The sequence below is a fragment of the Palaemon carinicauda genome, chromosome 1 (genome assembly GCF_036898095.1).
Source record: "Palaemon carinicauda isolate YSFRI2023 chromosome 1, ASM3689809v2, whole genome shotgun sequence".
NCBI classification, from domain to species: Eukaryota; Metazoa; Arthropoda; class Malacostraca; order Decapoda; family Palaemonidae; genus Palaemon; species Palaemon carinicauda.
In genome coordinates, this window is record NC_090725.1 from 256,766,318 (window position 1) to 256,791,317 (window position 25,000).

The 25,000-nt window shown below is 38.1% G+C and overlaps 2 protein-coding genes across 2 annotated transcripts in view; both read right to left on the minus strand.

Moving 5' to 3' along the window:
• LOC137655358 (mucin-3A-like) overlaps nucleotides 1–9,172 on the minus strand; it is a 24,170-nt gene extending 14,998 nt beyond the window's left edge. Inside the window, exons 1-4 of the mRNA XM_068389251.1 lie at nucleotides 9,043–9,172; nucleotides 8,628–8,713; nucleotides 8,340–8,536; nucleotides 200–468 (exon numbers count right to left, since the gene is read on the minus strand). Coding sequence (XP_068245352.1) covers nucleotides 200–468; nucleotides 8,340–8,536; nucleotides 8,628–8,713; nucleotides 9,043–9,172 — 682 coding nt within the window. The remainder of the gene's footprint in view (nucleotides 1–199; nucleotides 469–8,339; nucleotides 8,537–8,627; nucleotides 8,714–9,042) is intronic.
• A 76-nt stretch (nucleotides 9,173–9,248) lies between these two features.
• The window catches only part of LOC137655364 (calcium-activated chloride channel regulator family member 3-like), a 31,687-nt gene continuing 15,935 nt past the window's right edge, over nucleotides 9,249–25,000 (minus strand). Inside the window, 6 exon segments of the mRNA XM_068389259.1 lie at nucleotides 9,249–9,344; nucleotides 9,346–9,410; nucleotides 9,413–9,479; nucleotides 10,501–10,613; nucleotides 13,001–13,115; nucleotides 17,197–17,311. Coding sequence (XP_068245360.1) covers nucleotides 9,249–9,344; nucleotides 9,346–9,410; nucleotides 9,413–9,479; nucleotides 10,501–10,613; nucleotides 13,001–13,115; nucleotides 17,197–17,311 — 571 coding nt within the window.

Here is a 25,000-nt window from a genome sequence, read left to right on the forward strand (position 1 = left end):
TGTGTGTGTGTGTGTGTGTGTGTGTAAATATATATAATATGCGTGTATATATATATATATATATATATATATATATATATATATATATATATATATATATATATATGAATATAAAAGTACTTGTGGCATCAATTATTTTAAGGTATCACTTTTCTAGTTAGCACTATAGATGAACGACTTGGAGAACACCATGACTTACCTCCTCTGCCGTCATCTTTCAAGGTGACATGAAGGGCCTGAGATCCCCCTTCAGCAGGATACACAGTCACTTCTACCTCGAGGTTTGTGACTGGTTTATTTCCCTGAGTCACGGACACGAAGAATGCAAGTCCCTCGGTGTCGAGGTCAACTTCACCCCTGTTTGAGGCGGACGTCCAAGTGACAACTTCAACCTGCTCGACACCTGACCGTGGATTCGAGGTCACTTTAACTTCCGCGGTGCCTTTATTTGCGTTGTCTAAAGTTATGCTGTTTGGAAAAAAAGGTAATACAAGTGACTGAATAACTTGGTTTGAATTAAGGAAAATATTTTGTCACAACAGGAAAAAATGGCACCCTGATACCGAGGTAGTTTCCTCGTCTACGTTTGGTGAAGTATGAAATAAGGAGATATTTTTTCCCCGTTTTGGCATTCGGAAGTCAATGTTGTATTTCTGGGTCGACCTGTGACGGCCGGTGTAAAGGTCCTTCTTTACACTTTTTCTGATATAAATCTTCGAAATATACCAGAGAAAGATAAAAGCATGGAATGCAGAGGTTACTACCCTCGCGCGAGCACCTCGTGAGTGTCGTGTATACATCAGGGGCGTGTGTAAACCACTATTCACAGGCTGTCTTCCATTTAGATAACTCCTTCATCAAAGGGAAGGGCCGTAACAAAGACCCCAGAAACCACACTTGGACCACGCCACCGTCACCCACACGAGCGCCCTCTAGGTCATCCTTCTGTTTTGGACTTGCCCGCAAAGTCGTAATTTTTTTGTGCTCGGTGTTTTTTCTAGTGATTGTCGTTAATTCAACATGACTGACGCTGCTACTTCACCTTTACCAATGTTAAGTACCATAGTTTGTTTTGACAGTTTTTTTTTCAGTACCGAGCATTTGTTCTCTTTCCAGTAATGTGGATTTTAATTTTGGAAGCGGCTTGGCCTTCTTCGGTGATGGCAGCCATTTTGGTTTTGTTCGCTTCGGTAGTTTTTCAAGTTAATATTGCCCATCTGGTACTCTGTCATCTAGGTTATATCACTTACGTTTTATGACCATTTTTATTTTCATTATTTTATTATTGTTTTTACTCTGGTATTTTTTTGCTAGCAAGTCCAATTTGGACGAACGAAGAATAACGTTCTGGCCTTTGTTATAGTTTATGTACACGCCTCAGGAAGGTGCTCATTTTAGACTATATCTTTATTTCTATTTGTTACGTTGTCGTTATTCTTTGTTCTTGGTTATTACAATTTTAGCATTATTCTTTTCATATTATTGTGTGATTTTGGTTCTTTATAATGTAACCATGAGAGTGTGAGCATGGAGTGCTCGTTTTCTGTTACTACAGTTACGAGTTACCCTTTCTCTCCTTTTCTGTCTTAAGCTCGAGTAAGGAGAGGTGGATTTCCCGTTTTCCGTGTTATACGATCACGAGTTATCCCGTCCCCCTCTTCTTCTACGGGTTTATGATATTACGTTTGATGATATTTACGTTTTATTGATGTGGTTACTGTTAATATAGCTAGCACTATTAATAGGTTCCGTTAGTGTATGAGTCATTATTTTGGGATCGCTTTATGCCGCCACCCGTAGCTCCGCCTTGAGTTATACTCCGCTATAATGGATACTCATTGGGTGAGAACTAGACAGATATTTGGAGTGCAACGGTGAAACCCGGCACTCAGACTCCGGCTTTGGCCTTATGCACACGAACACGAACCTATTTTCATGATTAATCACCGCCTTGAGATATACTCCGCTATAATGGATACTCATTGGGTTGGGAACTAGTCAGATATTTGGAGTGCAACGGTGAAATCCGGCACTCAGACTCCGGCTTCGGCCTTATGCACACGAACCTTTTTTCATGATTAATCACAATTTCGTTGTTACGGTCCTTTTTCATCGAATCTCCGGCTTCACCGGAGATCACACAGACGTTCAGCATTGAGGTTAATATTATCTTACCGCTGATGTTCACGTTTTCACTATGACGGACCTTTGTCACCGGATCTCCAGTGTCAACAGAGATCACTCAGACGTTCAGAACCGGGGTTAACATTATTTTACCGATGAGGTTTATAGTTACATGTTACGTGGTTACTGGATTTTAGTATATTAATTTGTAGCTCTAGCTAACAATTTTGAAAACCATATTAGTCACACATAATTAATGTTATTTATTTCTTTTGATTCATCTGTTCACTGACCAGAGTCTCAAGGAACAGTAAAATGGCCTCTCATGGCATGGTTGGTTTCGACCTGGCTTTTTCATTAGAAGGGGCTAGTGTTCGATCCCAAGTACGGAGTAGAAATTTATTTCTATTTGAACACGATGTTGTATGGATATTTATCCATATATATACATATATATAATTAAATATATGCATAAATATAGACATATGTATTATATACATGTACAAATATATACATAAACATATGTATTATTGTTTATAGATAATTTAGTGGATCCCAGCCTGTGAATAGGATCACTAACCAGAGTTTCAAGGAACATCCAGACTTATGTCTCCTTTCTTTTACAGAAGGTCCGCCTACATGGTATGGTTCCCGGAGTCATGCACGCTCTGCTACGAGCTGTTCTCCCTACTCCTGAACGATGATGTAAGTTGGTTCTAATTTGTTTCTTTTTGGTATCCTTTGGCGATGATTTAATTTGTTCTTGATTTATGTATACATCGCTTATTGAGGAGAATGGTCTTCTCCTACATCACTAATCCCCTCACTTCTTTCAGGATGATGATGAATCTCTCCGGGCTGCAAGAGCGGCTCTCCGCCCTTGGGTGTCAAGATTTGGAAGGAATGATCCATCTGGCGGACCCTATCTCCTCGGCGTGTCCTCTCTAGGGTTGGACGTCGACCCCATGGACGGGCAGGTAGGTGGTGATGAGTTTTGAGCCTTCAGCTTTGCCATTATCTGCGATACCAACCTAGGACCCTCAAAGGATCCTGATGTTCATATTACCTTGCATAAAACCGTGACTGCTAAAAGACGAAGTCCGATAAGTCCAGGGCTTCGACAGCGGGTCGTGCTCAGGATCCCTCATTCCCCGCCGACCTGATCAGGGATAGGGTTAAAGAGCAGATACAACACATTCTAGGGCAAGCCAAGGAGCTATGACGGAGCTCAAAGATATGGTGGCGAATCTGATCCGTTCAGGAACGCGGATGTCTCCCCCTACAGCCCCAGACGCATCGAAGTAGCCTCCTTCGATAAAAAGAACCCATAGAAATTTGCCTTACATGTCCCATATATAGATGGTACCATAACTCTGGATGGCATAGGCGTCCGCCCTCTAGAGGCCCTAGAATTTACCCTCCGGGACTAGAATTCCCATTCAACGGATTCGTTCATTTGAAAGAGCATGGCTTGGTTAGGTTAGACAAGGTACCGAAGGTAACGGTAATATTTCCTAAAGAGCAGGCCCAAACTGTCTGGGCCAGGATGTTGTCGGTCTGGTGGTACGCTAATTCCAAGCTCACCCCACACAATGGGGCATACGCCATATCTACAACTGCTCTCATTATTACCTGGCCTATTACGGATAAATGGACAGGTCTTACTATTCAAGATGTCAAAGAAGGTTCTGCCATGTCGGCTCTTAAAGAGACGGACCCCACCTCGGGGAGTCCCTAGCCTCGATTTATCCCACTGAGACCTTGTTTCTGATATTCACGAAGAACCTATCTCTGTCCTACCAAATCGACCTACACGCTTTGTGGTCTGACTGGGTTAGTTGTAGGAAATACGTTCTGTCTGAGGCCTCTATCAGACATGAACCGAACAGGCTGATAGCTTCCTCCTGCTGGGGTAAAACCCTCTTCCCTCAGGAGGAGGTGAACAAGGTTCTACAAGATGATACGAGAGCAAACCAAAATTGCAGGTGAGGCGGGGCCTCACTGCCAAAAAGAAGGTTGAAGACCAAAAGCAAGCTTTCTTCAAGAAGAAGCAGAGATTTACCCCCTACAAAACGAACCGGGGTCACTGCCATCAATCGTCAGTTACCCACTCGTCATCACAGTCTTCCTCTGATTCGACGTCTCTACATCCGAATCCCCCTCATCAGGTGGTCTACCTCACTGATTCCCCAGGTACACAGCCCAACCCCGTTTGGATGACCTCGCCTGCATACAGCCCTAGCTCCGAACCCTCAGGTTCCTTTCGTGGACATCAGAGAGGAAGCAACAGGAGTAGAAGACAGTTCCGCCATCGAGGCGGACCTAGAAAAAAGGGGGCTCGGGGAAGGAAAGGACCTAGATTCACTCCCTCACAACGAGGTGGTCCCGGTAGGGGGGAGACTTTACCACTTTCGAGACCATTGGACCTTCGGTCCGTGGGCTCATAGCATAATCTCTAAAGGTTTGAGGTGGAAATGGACACAAGGTTCTCCTCCTCCACCAGTGACCTTCTCCCAGAAATCCACTCCCATCCTGAAAGAGTACACCACAGAGTTACTCAAGAAGAAAGCAATCAAACGGGTTCGATCACTGAAGTTCCAAGGCCGCCTGTTCACAATTCCGAAGAAAGGCTTGTCGGCATTGAGAGTGGACCTGGACTTGTCAAAGCTAAACTCTTACATTCTCTGCGACAAGTTTCGGATGTTGACTATCTCTCAGGTACGGACCTTACTTCCCCTTGGGGCCGTCACCACCTCGGTCGACCTTACCGATGACTATTATCATGTGCCTATAGCTCGAAACTTCTCTCCTTATCTGGGTTTCCGCCTAGGCAGGAAAGCCTTTGCGTTCAAGTCATGCCCTTCGGCCTCAACATTGATCCCAGGATATTCACGAAACTGGGAGAGACAGTGTTAGAACAACTCAGGAACCAAGGGATACAGATCATTGCTTATCTGGACGGTTGGCTCATTTGGGCCCGGTCGGCCATAGAAGGCAACAGAGCTACGAAGGAAGTACTTCGATTTCTCGACAACCTGTGATTTCGGGTCAATCTCCAAAAGTCCCGCCTGTAACCATCAGACCACTTAGAATGGTTAGGCAATCAGTGGGACCTATCGAAGCACACGTTATCTCTCCCTTCCAAAAAGGTAGGAGGAATAGCTTCCAAGATCAAGAATTTTCTCAAACACAAACAGGTGTCCAGAAGAGCCTTAGAAAGAATCCTCGGCCTTCTCCAATTCACTTCAGTAACAGATCTCCTATTAAAAGCCAAACTCAAAGACATCAATCGAGTTTGGGGAAAGAGAGCTACAGTACCTTTAAGAGACAAGGTCTCGAAGATCCCCTCTGTCTTGAAAATAAGACTACGCCCATGGTCCGAACCGAAGAACCTCCTCAAATCGGTTCCTCTACAATTCCCACCTCCACAAGGGACATTCCATACAGCCGCGTCTCTAAGTGGATGGGGGGATTACTCCGAACATCAGATGTTTCAGGGCTCTTGGTCACCCGCCATGAAACAGTCCCATATCAATGTTCTCGAAGCCATGGCAGTGTTCTTGACCCTGAAGAGACTCTCTCCTCCGGGGTCGACCCACATCAGAGTAGTGTCAGACAGCACAGACGTAGTACACTGCGTCAACAGAGGAGGATCCAAGTCACCCAACCTGAATCAGATCCTGGTCACTATCTTCGTCTGGGCAACAGAAAAAAACTGGTTCCTGTCAACAACTCACCTAGCGGGAGTCAAGAATGTGAGAGCGGACTCACTATCCAGGACGAAACCACTGGAGTCAGAATGGTCTCTAGACATAATTTCATTCCAGTGGATACTCAGGCTGGTTCCGGGCCTCCAGGTAGATCTATTCGCAACTCAGATGAATCACAAACTTCCTTGTTATGTGACCCCAACCCTGGCCCCTCAGGCTTATGCCATGGACGCATTAACCCTGGATTAGAACCATTAGAAGAAGATTTACCTATTCCCCCAGTGAATCTTCTAATGAAAATTTTACATAAACTACGCTCCTTCCGGGGGGCAGTGGCTTTAGTACCACCTCACTGGCCAAGAATAGTTGGTTTCCTCTCCTCCTCGAGTTGAAACCCCGTCCCTTCTGGATCCCATTCCCCAAACTGACCCAAGTAATCCAAACTCACTGGGTCAGGTTACTCAAGGATAGCCAAAACTCTAACTTTGTGGACTACATGAAGTTTGCAGCTCGTAGAGACGCGAACATTGACCCGGAAAACGTTCTCTTCATCGAATCAGACAAAAGGGACTCGACAATTCGCCAATATGATTCGGCCGTTAACAACTAGCAGATTTCCTAAGAGTTCAGACCATACTCGTATGTCTCCGAATTTAGCCATCTCTTTCTTGAGGTTCCTATTTGACAAAGGCCTAACAGATACCACTTTAACCACCATCAAGTCAGCTTTCAAGAAGATCTTCCTTGTTGGGTTTAACATTAACCTAGCTGATTTATATCTCTCATCTATTCCAAAAACATGTGCTAGGCTTCGACCTTCGGTTCGGCCACAAAAGGACTCTTGGTCTCTGAACGGTGTCCTCAAACTTGCGACGGACACGGACAATGAATCCTGCTCTTATATCACTCTTCTTAGGAAGACTTTATTTCTAACGGCTTTGGCCTCAGGTGATGGAATATCAGAACTAGCAGCTCTCTCACAAAACCCGGAAAACATAGATTTCCTCCCTTCAGCCGAAGTACTCCTTTCTCCAGACAGAGCTTTCCTATCTAAAAATGAGGATCCGCAAAATAGGTGCTCCCCTCGTAAGATTATTCTTCTTCCCCAGGATCCTTTCTCTGTGTCCAGTCACTACTCTCAAGGCCTTTTTAGCTAGAACTGCCACCCGCTCGTCTGGCCCCTTGGTTATCAGGGAACAAGGAGGTACTATTTCCATTCATGGTATCAGGCAACAAATCCTCTACTTCATTAAACATACTAATCCGGAATCATTTCCCCAGGCTCATGATATACGGTCAGTAGATACCTCCATCAATTACTTCCAGAACAAGGACTTTGATGATTTTAAAAAATATACGGGTTGGAAATCCCCTATGGTTGTCAAACGCCACTATCTAAAGATCTTACAGGCCCTTAAATACCCGACGATGGCAGCGGGGAGCCTTATCTCTCCCCATTAATCTCTTCTTCTTCCTTTCTTCCATCTCTTCTCTTCTCCCTCCTACCCGCCACTCACACCACGTCGCCACTCTCCTGGGTAGTTCGTTAGCCCTATGATATTTGCCATGTTTAATTCCTATGGTTTAACTGTTATTGTAGTTACCATTCCTTTAATGTTTAGATATGCTTAGACATGTAAGGTTTGATGCCTTTTGCATTTCGACACTCAGTTGATTCCTTGTCGTCATAGTTATTTAGCCTTACGTTCCCTATGTCATTTGGCTAGTTGGTAATTGGACGTTTACTTACATTATTATATTATATTATTGTCGTACATGGTGATTGTATTCTCCTCATTATGTTATTACTTTATTGGGCTTGGAAGGCATTCTCTGGTACATTTTCACCGGCTGTCACAGGTCGACCCAGAAAAGGAATTTTGACGAAGGAAAAATCTTTTTCTGGGGAGAGACCTGTGACGTCCGGTGAAACCCTTCCCGGTTGTTTTTGTACGGACCCACCCTTTCCTTGCCAAGCCATATGTTCTTGCAGAAGGATGACCTAGAGGACGCTCGTGTGGGTGACAGTGGCGTGGTCCAAGTGTGGTTTCTGGGGTCTTTGTTACGGCCCTTCCCTTTGATGAAGGAGTTATCTAAATGGAAGACAGCCTGTGAATAGTGGTTTTCACACGCCCCTGATGTATACACGACACTCACGAGGTGCTCGCTCGAGGGTAGTAACCTCTGCATTCCATGCTTTTATCTTTCTCTGGTGTATTTGGAAGATTTATATCAGAAAAAGTGTAAAGAAGGACTTTTTCACCGGGCGTCACAGGTCTCTCCCCAGAAATAGATTTTTCCTTTGTCAAAATCCCTTTATGACGTTATACAATGCGGTTAACATTTGTTGTCTTAAGCATACGAGTACCTTGCTGAATACTATATCTGGTTTACCCAGAGAGAGAGAGAGAGAGAGAGAGAGAGAGAGAGAGAGAGACTAGTCTCAAGACAGTAGCATCTCCGTGTTTCTTTCGAGCAAGAGGTGTAAGATTTGAGAGTACGTACCTCCATATTCCTGGTGCTGCATCATCGACAACAACAACTCCGTCAGCCAGTTGTTTCCCGTCAGGGTCTATAATAACGGACGTGCCCCCGATTGCTGAGAACATGATGCTGAACTTGGTGCTGATGCCCACAGTTTCGTCTACGTACACGTTTATTTCGATGGTTGAGTCTGATAACGATACTTGCTGGTAGAGGAGCTGGAAGACGGGAGGAAATTTTAACAAGCGTAGCTCAATATGAGAATTTGTTTTTCTTTGCATTATTCTCATTAAGAATATACTGACATACCGTAATTTCATTGAAGTCTGGTGCCAGATTAATTAGAGTATCCTGTGCATCTTTAGGATCGTATTCAGAGTTGAATAAGAAATCTCCTGTTGGCAAAAGATAAACTTTTTTATTCAATAATGGTTCTGAACTTGCGATTCTATATAAATGTCGTGTGATTGTATATAAATGTCGGTTTATAGCGAGGCAAAACTCATGTCTTAAGTTGAATTGAAAAGACTACAACTCTGTTATGATTTTCCCAATATTTTGGCGAAACATTTCCCATGACAGGACAATACAGGTTTCCGAGAGAGAGAGAGAGAGAGAGAGAGAGAGAGAGAGAGAGAGAGAGTAATTGGAAGGATTTTTTAAGATTTTTCACATTTTTCTCTCTCTCTCTCTCTCTCTCTCTCTCTCTCTCTCTCTCTCTCACCGTTCGTTTGTTGTGCCAGGAATGGCATCCAATTGTTGAATGAAGCATCGCCGTACAGCAACCCTGTTACGGTGATGCCGTCCCGAAGTACCGCAGGATAGTCGGTGCCATTTTCCTCCGTCTTCGCCATTTGTATGAAGAGCAGATTCACCTCGCCTTGGTAATCGGACTCTGCAATTTCGGTCAAGGCTTTCACCAAAGCATCTTCAGATTTGGTGAGGTTTTCGTAGGACGTGGGCGTCGGCAGGAATCCAAGGAAATCTTCTTTGTCCAACTCCTCGATAGGAATCAACGCCGTTTTTTTTGTACAAGGCCGAGGCCGAGCTGAAGTATTTTCTCAGGCCTACCCGCGGGATACCACTGTCCAGGACGTCCCTCATAGTGTCCTTCAATTTGGTATACACTTCCAATCCGTAGCACTGGCTTTCCCCCTCTGGCTATTGTCGAAATATAGAAAATTTCATTCATAAACTGAAACGGGTTTCTGAAAGTTGAGTTTATGGCTCACATTGGACGAATAATTAACCCTGAATTTCATTAACCAACTTTTTGTCTCATATAGTGAAATTACAAAAGTTTGTTGCTTTGTTCAAAACTGCTTTTATTTAGGATACATAATAATTTGTTTTCTTTCGTGAGTGAAACAGCCGGCGGAGCAGTGAAATTTCTATGAAAGACAATAAACTAGTTTATCATTAGACAACTTACTTGATAGTTCCCAATAATGCATTGAATTAGGTATTATGCTTCAATGAGTATAATTAAAACTAGTTGATTTGTGACACGTGTGATATTAGATTACTTTTCATGCGGAATACAATAATTATTCATATTAAACTGATTGTTTCTGCAATAAGGCAAATATGAGATATTTGTTTATAATTTTTAGTCTGACAAAGGTTGCCATTATGTGTGTGTGTGTGTGCTTGTGCTCTTTGGGAATAGTCAAAAACAATTTTGAATAAATGCTAAAGCGCTTTTGTCATCAATTATCCATTATGTTTATGCAAATTATATTCAATTTTTCACATTTCTGGTTTTTGCATATCTTTAGATTTCTTGTGATTTTCCTTTGTATAGATGCAACTTGTAGAAATAGGCTACCCTGACGAAAGCCATTAGTTAGTTATGGGGTGAAACCACTGTTGGCATAAGTTTAATAAGTGGAGCACAGTAACCAATTCTGTCTTTTCCTTCAGAACTATCCCTGAAGACGAGAAGAGATACAGAAATCCAGAAAAGTTTTGCCTAAAAATAATTGGTGCATTTATTGAAATAGCTTAATAGAGCCACTATGCCTCAAGAGCAATATGAGCAATAAATATATATATATATATATATATATATCATATATACATATATACTGTATATATATATGTATATATATACACACACACATATATATATATATATATATATGTCATTTACGTGTTCGCTTTGTAAATATTTGTTATTTACCTTCCGTCCACAGTTGTCATCAACAAGAAGATATAAAGCTGGCACAGTCATTTTAACTACAGTGAACTTAGGGGTGGTGTCAGTGGCACCATGTAGGGGAAGGTTTCTCCCATCTGTAGAAGAAATCGATGTTAAGACTTAAGAAAATTACTTTGATGGCAGTTATTGCTTTATAATCAAACATTAATCCCAAGAGTAGCTCTCCTATTTGTAAATAAAAGAGTTGTAGATATTTCATAGGATAACACGAGTTATATGAATCCCCGTGGAAAAAATAATGGATTCCATTTGCTTACAAATTTATCTTTTTATTTATAAGTAATTTTATGAAAGACTTGTGGCTCACGAAAAAAAGGATTAAGAATCATTATCTCTCGTTAGATTACAAGTAAATTCACATTATACTTGTATACGAGATCATAAAATTGCTTTTATACCTAAGTTAGAGACATTTTTGCCATCACCTCTTACTAAGGTATGTGTTTTGATTCATTTTTACCCCCAGGTTTTTAAAGATTATAGTATTTTGTTATGTAGAATTACAGCTGATGAAGCTCTCTCTCTCTCTCTCTCTCTCTCTCTCTCTCATCAATATCTACATTATCACTTGAACAATTTATATATGGGAGATTATTGCATATATATATATATATATATGTATATATATATATATATATATATATAGAGAGAGAGAGAGAGAGAGAGAGAGAGAGAGAGATACATATATATATAGATATATATACATGTATATATACATATAAATATATATGTATATATATAAATATATATATATATACATATATATACATATTTATGTATACATACATATACATATATGTATATATACACACACATATATATATATATATACTGTATATATATATATATATATACTGTATATATATATATATATATATATATTATATATATATATATATATATTTATATATATACATATATATATATATATATATATACTGTATATATATATATATATATACTGTATATATATATACAGCCGCCCGTTGAAATACTACCGCCAGAGAGTTATGGGGTCCTTTGACTGGCCAGACAGTACTACGTTGGATCCTTCTCTTTGGTTACGGTTCTTTCTCTTTGCCTACACATACGCCGAATAGTCTGGCCTATTCTTAACAGATTCTCCTCTGTCCTCACACAACTGACAACACTGAGGTTACTAAACAATTCTTCTTCGCTCAAGGGGTTAACTACTGCACTGTATTTGTTCTGTGGCTACTTTCCTCTTAGTAAGGGTAGAAGAGACTATTTAGCTATGGTAAGCAGCTCTTCTAGGAGAAGGACACTCCAAAATCAAACCATTGTTCTCTAGTCTTGGGTAGTGCCATAGCCTCTGTACCATGGTCTTCCACTGTCTTGGGTTAGAGTTCTCTTGCTTGAGGGTACAATCAGGCACACTATTCTATTTAATTTCTCTTCCTCTTGTTTTGTTAAAGTTTTCATAGTTTATATAGGAAATATTTATTTTAATGTTACTCTTCTTAAAATATTTTATTTTTCCTTCTTTCCTTTCCTTACTGGGCTATTTTCCCTGTTGGGGCCCCTGGGCTTATAGCATTTTGCTTTTCCAGCTAGGGTTGTAGCTTAGCAAATAATAATAATAATAATAATACTGTATATATATATATATATATATATATACTGTATATATATATATATATATATATATATTATATATTGTAATATATATACTACTTATAATATCTCGCACTATATCATGTAAGTAGACACACATAAGTAATCATAAGCAGTTCATAAACTCAAATTTTGCTTACGATTTCGGATCCACATTCATTTATCAAATATTTTGAACTGCGTGCTATCGCATTAAATTGAATTTATGACATTATTATGGTTTCGACGATAGGTTATTTGTGTATAAGCACAAATTCTTTTACGCATAATGCTATTGGTGTCCTTTAGCGTGTAAGTCTCATGATGATTTTCATAAGTTTAAACGGATCTCTATATTTCAAATTTAATACTCGGCACAGTATTGTCTTATTTTTTTACTTACATGGCGGTGTGTCAATGTAAATGTGAATATTTATTTTTTATTTGTCCGTATCAATATTTTTTTCCCATTATTCTACCTCTTCACCCATAAAATTGACGTTCCTTTTCATGTGGAACTTTGTCTTATAAGTCAATGGTCTTTAAGATTTCTAGTGAATGTTTGTTTTCTCGTATTCCATTAACATAGGAAAGTTTCTTCAGCTACAAATTGTCGGTGGGAGAATCAGGATATATAATTGAGATTTAGAGTACAAAGCGTTAAAAAAGATAAGAAGGATTTATACTGGACAAAAGAAATCTGAAAAAGTTCGACTTCAAGTTATCGAAAAATATAAGTTTAGATAGAAATAGATTAAAAACATAAGCTGGAATCTTGAAATATAGTATACTGATTTTGCAGAAGGAAGCTTTTTGACAAATAAAGGAAATTTTTAGATATACTTGCCAGTGAAATCGTCATGTTTTAGCATAACCTCCCAAATGCTTTGACCTCTGCAGTGCTTGTTTTGGGGCGTCGGTGGCAACGGATCATGAGTCTCCTTATCACACAAGTATCTGACCTGGAATTAAAGTGTAAGTATCCTGTGATAAGGAATGGTTTGGAAATATATTGATCAGATTTGTTTTAGGGTGGGGGGGGGTGTTAAAATGAAATATAATTGAACCCTTTTTTCTTCTTATTATTATTATTGTTATTATTATTATTATTATTATTATTATTATTATTATTACTAGTAATATACTATTATTGTTATTATTATTATTATTATTATTATTATTATTATTATTATTATTATTATTACTAGTAATATATTATTATTATTATTATTATTATTATTATTATTATTATTATTATTATTATTATTATTATTATTATTAAACCAACAAAAAAGAGAATTGCTAAATGTTGACCAATTTCTAAGAAGCTCCGTTAATTTATGCTGCTATAAGACTCTAGCTTTATCATAAAAGCTCCAACAGACATCGAGAACAGGTAATGATATAAAGACGACTGAACATTGCATTCATTATTCAAGACTAATTATTTGTAATTAGGAAAATATTTCTGATGAGCAAACTCTTCTAAGAGAGAGAGAGAGAGAGAGAGAGAGAGAGAGAGAGAGAGAGAGTAACGGTTGTGGAACTTATGAATTGCATTAATTCTTCAAATCCCTTTGTTATATGTTCTTTTATGTTGAACCTTCGAAAAAGAATTTGTAATGCTGATCCCCAACTTTTCATTTCATTATTTGACATGATTTTATTTTTCTGTGGTCCGGGTTAGAAGACAAGTGAAGAGCGGACTGATTTCTGGAATGAGTTAACTAGGCGTGTCGAAGGACTGAGTAAAAGAAATTATGTAGCTGTGTTGGGTGACTTAAATGCAAGAGTGGTTGGTGGAGAGTTAGATGGTGTCATTGGGAAGTTTGGCGTACCAGGTGGAAATGATAGTGGCGAGAGACTTCTAAATATGTTTGTTGAACAAGACCTGGTGGTAATAGCTTTTTCAAGAAGAAAGCTATCAATAAGTAAACATGGATGAGATTGGCCAATGGAAGAGTGGTAGACAGAGCATTGTGGGATTATTTGTTGATAAAAAGAAATATGATTGGAAGATTGAAAGATGTACGCATTTTTAGGGGCATATATGGCTACGGGTATGTCTAATCCTTTTTTGGTTGAAGCAAAATTAGTTGTAGCAAAAGAATGGGGACGGCGTGTAAAAGGGAGGTAGTGAAGAGTCAAGAGTTGAAAAACCCAGAGGTAAATTGTGATTATCAAGAAAGGTTGGAAGTGGCACTTGACAGCGTGAAAGTGAGAAGAACTGGTGATCTAGAGAAGGAGTGGAAGTTAGTAGAAGAAAATTTTATTGCCGATGCAAGTGATGTGTGTGGTAAGAGGATTGTTGGGGGTAATATGAGGAAGGGTAGTGAGTTGTGGAATGAAGTAGTGAGGCTGAAAGTGGAAATAAAGAAGACTTTTGAAGAATGGTTGCAGAGTAACAATGGAGAGAAGTATGAAAGATACAGAAAGAAAAATGGGGCAGTAAAATGGAAGGTGGTCGAGACAAAGAGGGAGGCTGACAGGAGGTGGGGTCAGGGTTTGGGTAGTTTGTATAGCGATAATGATATGTTTTGGAAATAAGTTAATAGGAGTGAAGAGATAGTGAAAGATTAAAATGGTAAGTTACTGAAAGGAGATAAGGTAAGAAAAAAGTCGGCTGAATATCTTGAAAGATTTGATGAATGTTGGGGATGATAGGGAGGTACATATGATAGATACACGAGAGGAAATGAGGAGAGCACCATATGAAATAAGAGCAGAAAAAAACGCCTGATATGGATGGTGTGAGGGGTTAGATGTTAAAGGAGGGGGGTGTGACTGTGCTAAAATGGTTGGTGAGATTTTTTAATATATGTTTTCTATTGTCGATGATGCCAGTGGAATGGGTATGTGCATGTATTGTTCCACTACACAATGGTAAAGAAGATGCGCATGAGTGTTGTAATTCTAGTGGCATTACAGAAGTTTATTGAGTGTAGCTTGAAAAGTGTATGGTAAGAAATGAAGAGTTTATAATTAGGGAGTGAGTGAGTGAGTGGTTTCCAGTTAGATTGGAGCTGATACAGGGATGTGTGATGTCACCATGGTTGTTCAATGACGTATGGAGCGGAGACGTGGGTAAGAAAGAAGACAAGAGAAGAAGATGGATGTGGCAGAGATGAGAATGTTGAGATGGATGTGTGGGGTGACAAGAAGAGATAAGATACGGAATGAGGTAATTAGGGGTCCCACAGGAGTTAGAAAACTATCAGATAAGATCCAAGAAAGTAGAGTGAAGTGGTATGGTCATGTCATGAGCAGTGATGAACAGTATATTGGGAGGAGAGTGATGGAAATGGAGGTACAGGGAACGAGAAGGAGAGGGAGACCAAAGCGAAGGTGGGTGGACTGTATCAAGGATGACCTTCGATCAAAGGGATTAACCGGTGATGAGGTGTGGGACAGAGGTAGATGGAGAAAGCTGACCAGAGACATCGACCCCACATAGAAGTGGGAAAAGATGTAGACAAAGAAGAAGAAGAAAAGGAGGAACTGTAAGGGAGATGAATGCTCGATTGCTTGTTCGAGAATTGAAACTGACAGATAAGAGTGATCATAAGTTGGAGATGAATCATTTGCTGTTTGCAGATGATACTGTATTGGTTGCAGATTCGGAGGAGAAGCTGTGTTGATTAGTAACAGAGTTTGGAAGGGTATATGAGAGAGGGGAGTTGCAAGTGAATGTGGGTAAAAATAAGGTTATGAGGTGCACAAGAAGTGAGGGTGCGACTAGACTGAATGCCATGTTAAATGGAGAGTTACTTGAGTAAGTAGACCAGTTTAAGTACTTGGGTTCTGTTGTTGCTGCAAACGATGGAGTGGATGCAGATATATGTCAGAGAATGAATAAAGGATGTAAATCGTTGGGGGCGGTGGAGGGAGTGGTAAAGAATAGAGGGTTGGGATTGAATGTAAAGAAAGTTCTGTATTAGAAAGTGATTGTACCAACTGTGATGTATGAATCAGAGTTGTGGGAAATAAAAGTGATAAAGAAACAGAAATTGAATGTGTTGGAGATGAAGTGTCTGAGGAGTATGGACAGTGTATCTAGGTTGGATAGGGTTAAAAACGAAGTAGTAAGACTGAGAATGGGTGTACGGACAGAATTTGCCGCTAGAATGGATATGACTATGTTGAGGTAGTTGGACCATTTAGAGAGGATGTAAAATGATTGTCTGCTGAAGCAGGTGATGAATGCTAGAGGAAGTCCAAGGTTTGCCATAAGTGACAGGAGGATAGATATGGGAGCAGCTAAAGAGTGTGCTAGGAATAGAAATGAATGGCTAGCGATTGTGACACAGTTCCGATAGACCCTGTTGCTATCTGGGGTCACCTTGACCGCTGAGGTAGCGTCAGTAGGGGTTCCGGACCATGAAGTTTCATTGTTGTGGAAGATGGTTGGAAGGGTGGCCTGTGGCACCCTAGAAATACCATTCAAACTCGGTTGCGTCCCTCGTCAGGCAAGGAGGAAGAAAGAGAATAAAAAAAAAATTGTTTCTTTTGATGTTGGCTAACCCCCAAAATTGGGGAACTGCCATGGTAGATAGATGAAATATTTAAAATTAATCTAGAATTATTTTTATACGAGATGAGTTAATTGGAAATTATTTTTTCAAAAAGATTTGGAGTGCATTAACTTCTAAATTTTTTTTTGACGAATCGACGGCAATGACCTTTATAGTTGTGACGTCAGTAATCGGTTAAGGTTAGTCATTTGAATCATTCTGGATTAAAAAAGTTCATCACAGAAGTTTAATGGCATCAATCTGTTCATGTTTACTTTCTTATATTGTATGTTTTCAATTCAAACGACTCATAAATGACATTGGAGTCTAATAAATGAAATTCTAATATCGAGAATTTTTAACAACTATTCGAAACTAGTATGAAGTGTGCATTGTTACTACATTGCACGAGATATTCATTCTAGTTTAATCCATGTACATCAGTAATATATCCTATCGGCGCAATTGTGGCAACTGAAGAAAATCCTGACATTTCCTCTCGTCTTGCTATTCAACACATCAATTCACTGACCTTTTCCGCATGAGAGATGTACATAATCGAGTAGCTAGCCGATGTGTCGACCACCTGGTAGCGGCATTTGGCATCGAATTCTCCGGTCGACATGACGTCACATGTGTCACCATTCCTGGAAGAATACGACCAAGGACTGGGTGAGGCATGAATTAGGCATGTCTACTAAATTGAGATTTTTTTGTGAGATATCCGTTTTATAGTTTGGTCTGCGAAAGCAAAACTCAAGGAGACTTTTTTGCAGTGAAGCCTCACCTGAAAGTTCAAGGTTGTTCGAATACAAATAGATATACATAGCATGTCACGCGTTATGTATAAGAGCACTGCGATTTATTCATTGATTCCGAATACTCTGTAGAGTGAGATAAGGATATTATCATACATAGATTTATGGGTTATTGATGATAAGATTAGTAAGCTGCACGTGTTTGGAAAATGGTTTTCAACTAGAAATATAAAATTATGTTAAATATATATATAAATAAGATAGATTGACGAATAAATCTACTTTTTGAAGAAAATATAGATATTTTGCCCTACATGTAATGTGTAGGTTTATATTTATATTTCTACATATTTTTTGCAATTAGAAGAAATGAAGTTTTACTTGATTTTCCAGCTTTCTTTTTAAGTAGTTAACTTCTTATATTCTTATATTTTTAAACAAAGCTGAGTTTACTCGTCTAATTTTTTCCTTTTTCATTATATACTTATTTTAATTTTTCTTTCATTTGTTCACCAAATGGAAATATTTTAGTTGTATATGTCATCATGGTTCATTTGGATTTTAAAAAAAGTATTTTCGAAAGTAATAAAACATAAAAAAGATTTTTGAATACCGGTTACAGACATCTTAAGAGGCTTACTAAGAAAACTCCAAAATGAAGCACTTGATAGTTTTTCAACTGTCATGTGTTCATGGAGAGTACAGCTCGACGAACAACCAAAACAAGCCCGATCTCTCAAAGGTATGTTAATGGACCTATAAGATGAGAAATTTGCCTTTTCTACTCTTCATAATTTTCCGATTGACCAGAAGGTATATTATCATTAGATCGGAAGGGAACCGGAGAACCAGACTTGCAAAAGGACAGCTGGGGGAGCAATGGAATGGCATTTTCTATCCAATTCCCGAAGAAGAGAACAGTAAAAAAGGAAAAGAAAGAAGGGAAATGAGTTTAACCACAGACGGTACAATGGGTCTCTCGTAAATGAAGAACCACGAGGAGAATTCCAAAGTCTTACAGTAGAGGGAAATTAGCTGATGTGTTAGGACTGTTACGAGGCTGCTTGACAGATAGAGGAATTCTCCAATTGAGGCCAACGGAAAAGAAACTGGAATCTTACATACCTATGGGCAACAGTGAGCAAAGCTACTTCCTTACAGAGGCAAAGAGGATCAAGAGGTGAGGCAAAAGTGGGGTTGCTGTACTGACCAAACTAATCGCTTTAGATTAAAATCATATAGAGAGACAAATGGTGAAGATAAGAGTTATGCGTTATTGTATCTATTACTTATCAGATTGAAGTATGAAACGTAAATAATATGGAATACAGAAAAGCCTATGTCAACAAAGCAATGACCCCATTTCTTTACACGGGTTTTGCAGTTTAAACAACATGGTCTTTCCAAGGCGATATCGTTGCAACCCGCGCTGCAAAATATTGGCAAAATTGAAAAGGTCATCCACAGTTTTATGAAAATAATATGAGGACTGGAAAGAAGATGAGAGAGAAGAGTGGAGAGGCACTATATTTGACCTTTAGATAATCACCTTTAGGATGAGCTCAATAAATGAGATTGAGTATAATCAAAGGAAGACAATTTGGATGCCATTAAAGAAGAAATACGGAGTGGTGAATCATCAAGAAGAAGAATAGGAGAGGAGACAAATGGTAGAAGGCCATTTGGGAAAGGAGAGGAAAAGAAGGAGAGAGAAAAGAACGATGAGAAACACCATTAGAGATGGTGAAGGCAGCAGATGTTGCAAGGTTAACAATAGATACCAAGAAACTCTGTAAAACACTGAAAATTATCCTCGATTTGGAAAGGATTGAAGCCATAAAAGAGAATAGGCTACCAGCCACCCGGGTCGCATACCAGACTTTGGTAAATGCCATGGATACGTCACGTCGAGAGGGACGATAAATAATTCCCCCAAATCCCGCAGAGAAGATAACCAATTATCAGTAAGATATGAAAGGAAGAAACCTTACGGGAGCTGTGTTGGTAATCTTATAGAAGAACGGTGGATATCATATACATAAGCAAAAGACAGTTTAGTAGAATTGAAAATGTTGTAGCGATAGTAGAAGTAAAGACAAAATTCATATTTTATTATTATTATTATTATTATTATTATTATTATTATTATTATTATTGTTGTTGTTGTTGTTGTTACTGGGTAAGTTACAACCCTAGCTGGAAAAGCAGGATGCCATAAGCCCAAGGGCTCCGACAGAAAAAAATAGCCCAGTGAAGAAAGGGAATAAATAAACCATATGAGAAGTAATGAATAAAGATGATAAAGTATCATAATATTCGTAACAATGTTGAAATAGATCTGTCATATATAAACTACAAGTTTGAACTTCTGAAGTTCCACCGATTCAACTGCCTGATTAGGAAGATCATTCCACAATTTGGTTACAACTGGAATGAAACTTTTAGAATACTGTGTACTTGACTTACTGTAAGGGTTGTTTTTTTCGGTCCTATACAGCAGGGGAACCCTACTCTCTGCAGGACCTTCACAGTCATTTTATCATGTTCTTTCGAAAACATTCAACATTTCACATCGCGTGTTGCTCATTTATTGTTAAATCATCACTTTCAAAGCACTCGCAGAATAAGAAAGTCTTCAGATTCCTCTTGAAAGCCTTAAATGTCTTCAATCATTCGGATGTCTCGTGGGAGCTTATTGTATAGTCTCTGGGCCACATATTCAAAGGCTCTGCAGAGCCTTCAGTAGATATATATATATATATATATATATATATATATATATATATATATATATATATATATATATATCGGTTCCAATCATATGAAACCATCTGTAACTATTTTCGTGTCAACATGATTTGTTGGCTGCACAATATGTAGCAATTCTCTTAAGTATTTTGGACGTACGGTTCTGATAACTTGATGGGTATCGTACATATTTTAAACTCGATTCTCGCTTAAATAGACAGCCAGTATGAATCAATTAGTATAGGAGTGACCCTTTCTTGGAGTGGGACACCTTTTATTAGTCTTGCTCCTCTGTTTATGTTTTGTAATTTCTTAAGTTGTACTTTTGGTAAATTGTAGTAGATGGAGTTACAATAGTCCATCCTGGTAATAACACAGATTATCACAAGTTTCTTAACAGGATGGTCACCCAGGTACTTAAAAAAGAAAGAAAAAAAAAACATAACCAGCAGTTTTTACTACATTATTTATTTGGGCATTGAAAGACAAGTTACAGTCAAGAGATACGCCAAAATCACGAACTTTACTAGATATATCGGGACAGAGTGATTTATTTTTATTTGAAAATCACCTAAGTTTCTTAAGGGACCCATACACGTTCAAAAAAAAGCGTCAAAATTTTGATGCAAAATTTGAGTGTGTAGGACGTTTTGATGTCAAAAAAAGATTTAAAGCAAAATTTTGATTGATCAAATCCGCTTGATATTTTTTGATGAGTCGTCAATTTTTATATGCGTGTGTGGGCTCCTGTCAAAATTTTCATCAAACTTTTTAGTCTTTTGACCATTTCTAACGTTTACCAGGAGGTTTATCAGAGTTCAATGCCAACACTAGTGCTATGGCCACTCATGCATCCATGTCGAAGATTTTGACTATACTGAATTTTGATGGGAAAAACGCCTAAACGTGTGTGGACAATTATGCATCAAAATTTTTGTATCAAAGTTACACGTCAAAATTTTGATGCAAAATTTTGACGCTTTTTTTGAACGTGTATTTTAGGCTTTACGCTGTTTTTCTTCCCCACCACCATAAACAAAGTTTTATTTTCATTTAATTTTAGTTGTTTGATTGTCATCCATTTCCTAACACTGTCAAGAAACTGGTTTACAATTTCAGTATTGTCGTCTATATCATTTATGGAGAAGTAAATATGTGTATCATCAGCAAATAGTTTGAACTCCACACCATGCCTTTGGAGTATTTTAAATAGACCAATAATATAAATACAAAGTAAGATTGGGCCCAGTACACTCCCGAGGTACCCATCTGTTTAAAGATTCATATAATGAATAAGAGTTTCTAATTTGCACACAATAATTTCTGTCAACCAAGTAGTCTTTTAGGTATTCGAAAGTTTGATCTTCAATACCGATGGACCGTAGATCATTTAGTAGCAGTTCATGCACAACTGTATCAAAAGCAGCACTAAGATCGAGTAATATTAGAATACTACATTTATTTTCATCCATCATTTCCACCATATCATTTACAACTGAACAGATAGCTGTTTCCATAGAGAATAATTTTCTGTACGCAGGCTGGTTATCTAGCCAAGCTTCTATTTCTTCTAAATGACTAATTAGCTATTCAAGAATTACGTTACTCCAATTACTTTAGTTATTGGCAGTATATCAATCGCAAAGTTTTTTTTTTTTTTTGCTCTCTTGATAATCCTGGTGATATCATTTTATGTTATATTATTGAATCTCGTTAATTTCATCTATGTATCTGATGTAGCATTAATCTGATGTTGAATATTTGCAAATGACCTAGTTATATTTTTGTCGCGAACGAAGTGAGTGACCTTATATGAAATGCCAAAATTTTCGCCAACGAATCTCACTCAAGCCATAGCCCAGTCAACCAATAGCCTGGTCATTCCCTTTTATTATCATCATCGCCGGATGGGGGAGCAACTGATAGTTTCGGTGACGTGGTCAATAACTCCTATACCAATAAAGATATTCAAATTAAATTTAAGGTATTATTAATATATATATATATATATATATATATATATATATATATATATATATATATATATATATATATATATATATATATACATACATACATACACATGTGTCTGTGTAAAAGCACCGTTTCTGCCAATTTTCCTGTTCATACCTGCTATAGGCATGCCGTGGCTATCACTTTTGTTCGTAAGTGACGATTTTTAGCTAAAAAATCAGGGAGAAGCCGTAAATTACTCCTATAGTTTTACAAATATCCAAATGATTTTCCCAGGGTTTGATGGGTGTTATGCGAACTACATTTGTACCAATTCTTGTAGTGATACTTGCTATAGAAAAGTCACAGTAGCCATTTTTCGATATCCGCATGAGGCCGATTTTCGGCGGTGCCGTAAATTACTCTTAGAACTCTTCACATATCTTAATGAAATTCTTAGGGATTTATGGGATAAATATCTGATTTCCCCATACCAATTTTCATATTGAAATCTGCCATAGAAAAGCTACTGCAAACATTTATTTCGGTATGGGCTGAATGGTTATTTTTCCCGGTCGAGTAAATTGTTCCTAGAATAATTCACATATCCAAAGGAAAATTTCAGGGATTGATGGGAAACATAGTTTCTCTGTTCCTGCCAAATTCCATGGTAATATCTACAATTGAAAAGACACAGTTATCATGTAGCCTTCTTAAATATGCTGTTAAATGTAGCAACATTACAATGAACTGCATGATAGTGAGCGACATCAATGAGGCACAATGCCGATCTCATAAACAATATCAGTCCTGAGTTGCAGCTAGTCTATTTTGTTTTTAAAGAATACTAGAAAATTATTTGCTAGTTCCTGGTCACTATACCCCTCTGGTAGCCTTTTTCATTTACATTTGTACCATTTACTGGACAATATAACTTGTTTATGTCTGCGTTTGCTTTGCGGATCTTTCTCTTATAGTATTCGCGTTTTTTCCTGCTTAGTAGGTAATTATATTGGCACATTGCAGTTTTGTAATCTACCCATGTATTTTCAGTTTTCATCCGATTCCACTTTCTTTCTTTTACTTCTTTTTCCTCTCTTTTTTTTCTAAAGTCTGTTCATCAAACCAAGGAGATCGGTCTTTAACAATTATAGTCTTTTCCATCAGCGAACACATGGTATCATATTCAGTTTTATTCACCCTATTATACATGGTCAATAAGGCAGTCAAAACACATAGTGCTCAACAAACGTTGGTTATCATGATCGTTGGGAATATTGATAGCATAATTTATTTCCTTTATCACCTCTTCAATAATTACAAAAGGAGAGAAGTTTCATTTATGTCTAAAATTATTTTCTTCACCGCTGCGTATTTCTGTAGTTAGTATAAACGTAATAAGTTTGGACAATGGAGAGATTGTGCATTTCTCTTCTACATTTATATCAGATACAATGTTATTCATTCCATCTCATAAAACTAGGTCCAACGTATGCCCAGTTAAAGTAGTTGCGCAGTCAACATTATTCACCAATTGATATGATTCCAACAACTCACTAAATACTGAAGCATCAAGATTTTGAAGTGTCATCCACCCAAAGATTGAAGTCTCCACAAATAACTAATTCATTATTTTCCATCTCAATGAGTACACTGAATTCTTCAAAGAAGATACTAGTATTTGTTCTCGGGGTTTGTAAACTGTTACAAAGGATATTTTTTGTTTTTTTTGTTTTTATGCGTGAAATTTATTTCTATATATTAAAAACTTGTCACTAGTTCTTTTTAACATCTTGACATCTGAGTAACCCTGCCCTCTCTCGGAATATGAAAGGTGTGTGTGTGGGGCGGGTGTTAATTTAGTTATCTTACTCTTGTCAAAGTTGTTTAACCATGTTTCAGATAATGCTAATATGTCCAAATGTTTCTCATTTATCAGATCTCGAATTTGAATAGTTTTATTATCAACAGTTTGTATATTTACATAGCCACAGTTTATGACATTTTTAGTATCCATGGTGATTATTTTCTGCTACTCTCTTCAATTCCAAATCATAAGCTTCGCAATTTCTTGAGTTCGCTGTGTGGTCATTTAGTTTGTTTAACTTAGTGCTCTTTATACCTTGTTGCGAATTACATTCTTTGGTGGAATGTTTTTCTGAACATTTCCCGCAGACTTTGTCATCAGTCATGGACTTGCAATCTTTTTCAAAATGTCGATACCTTTGACAGTGGTAACAGGTGATCACGTGGTACCTATCACGTATGTTATAAGTACCCTATCGCAACACAACTTGTCACCATTATCCTGAATAGCCTTCCGAACTTCAGGATGATATTTTAACAAGTAGTGGGTAGCCTTTTCTTGAGTACCAGACTTATCTCCTCTTCTATGTTTAGGGTATGGTCCAGCCAAGGAATTCTTTGAATCAAAGAATTTACTATTTCATCTTCATCATAGTATACATTGCATATCACTATTTTTGGTTTTAGTTTAACAATTTTCCTTGTCTTGGTGTCGGCAACCATTGTCTGAATCTTGTTTGTTGCTTCCTTTCTGATCTTTTCGTCAGCAAAGTTTACAACATTTCCATTTGAGGTTGACCGTATTAATAGTTGGAATGTCTTTAAGTGCATGCTCAACCTCATTTTTTTCTGTCAGTGATTTTTATTGTTTGCATTAGTTGAGTAGTGTAGTGTTGGATCTTATTATGGAGAAGGCAAGACTGTTAGAATTAACTGCATACTTAGTTTTACGTACAGGATGATACATTCAGGGAAGATCTGAATGCAAAGGACGGTCAGAATTATGAAAAATTTCATGTAGCATGCATAAAGAACTAACTGAACGACGGTGCCAGATATTAATATTCAGAG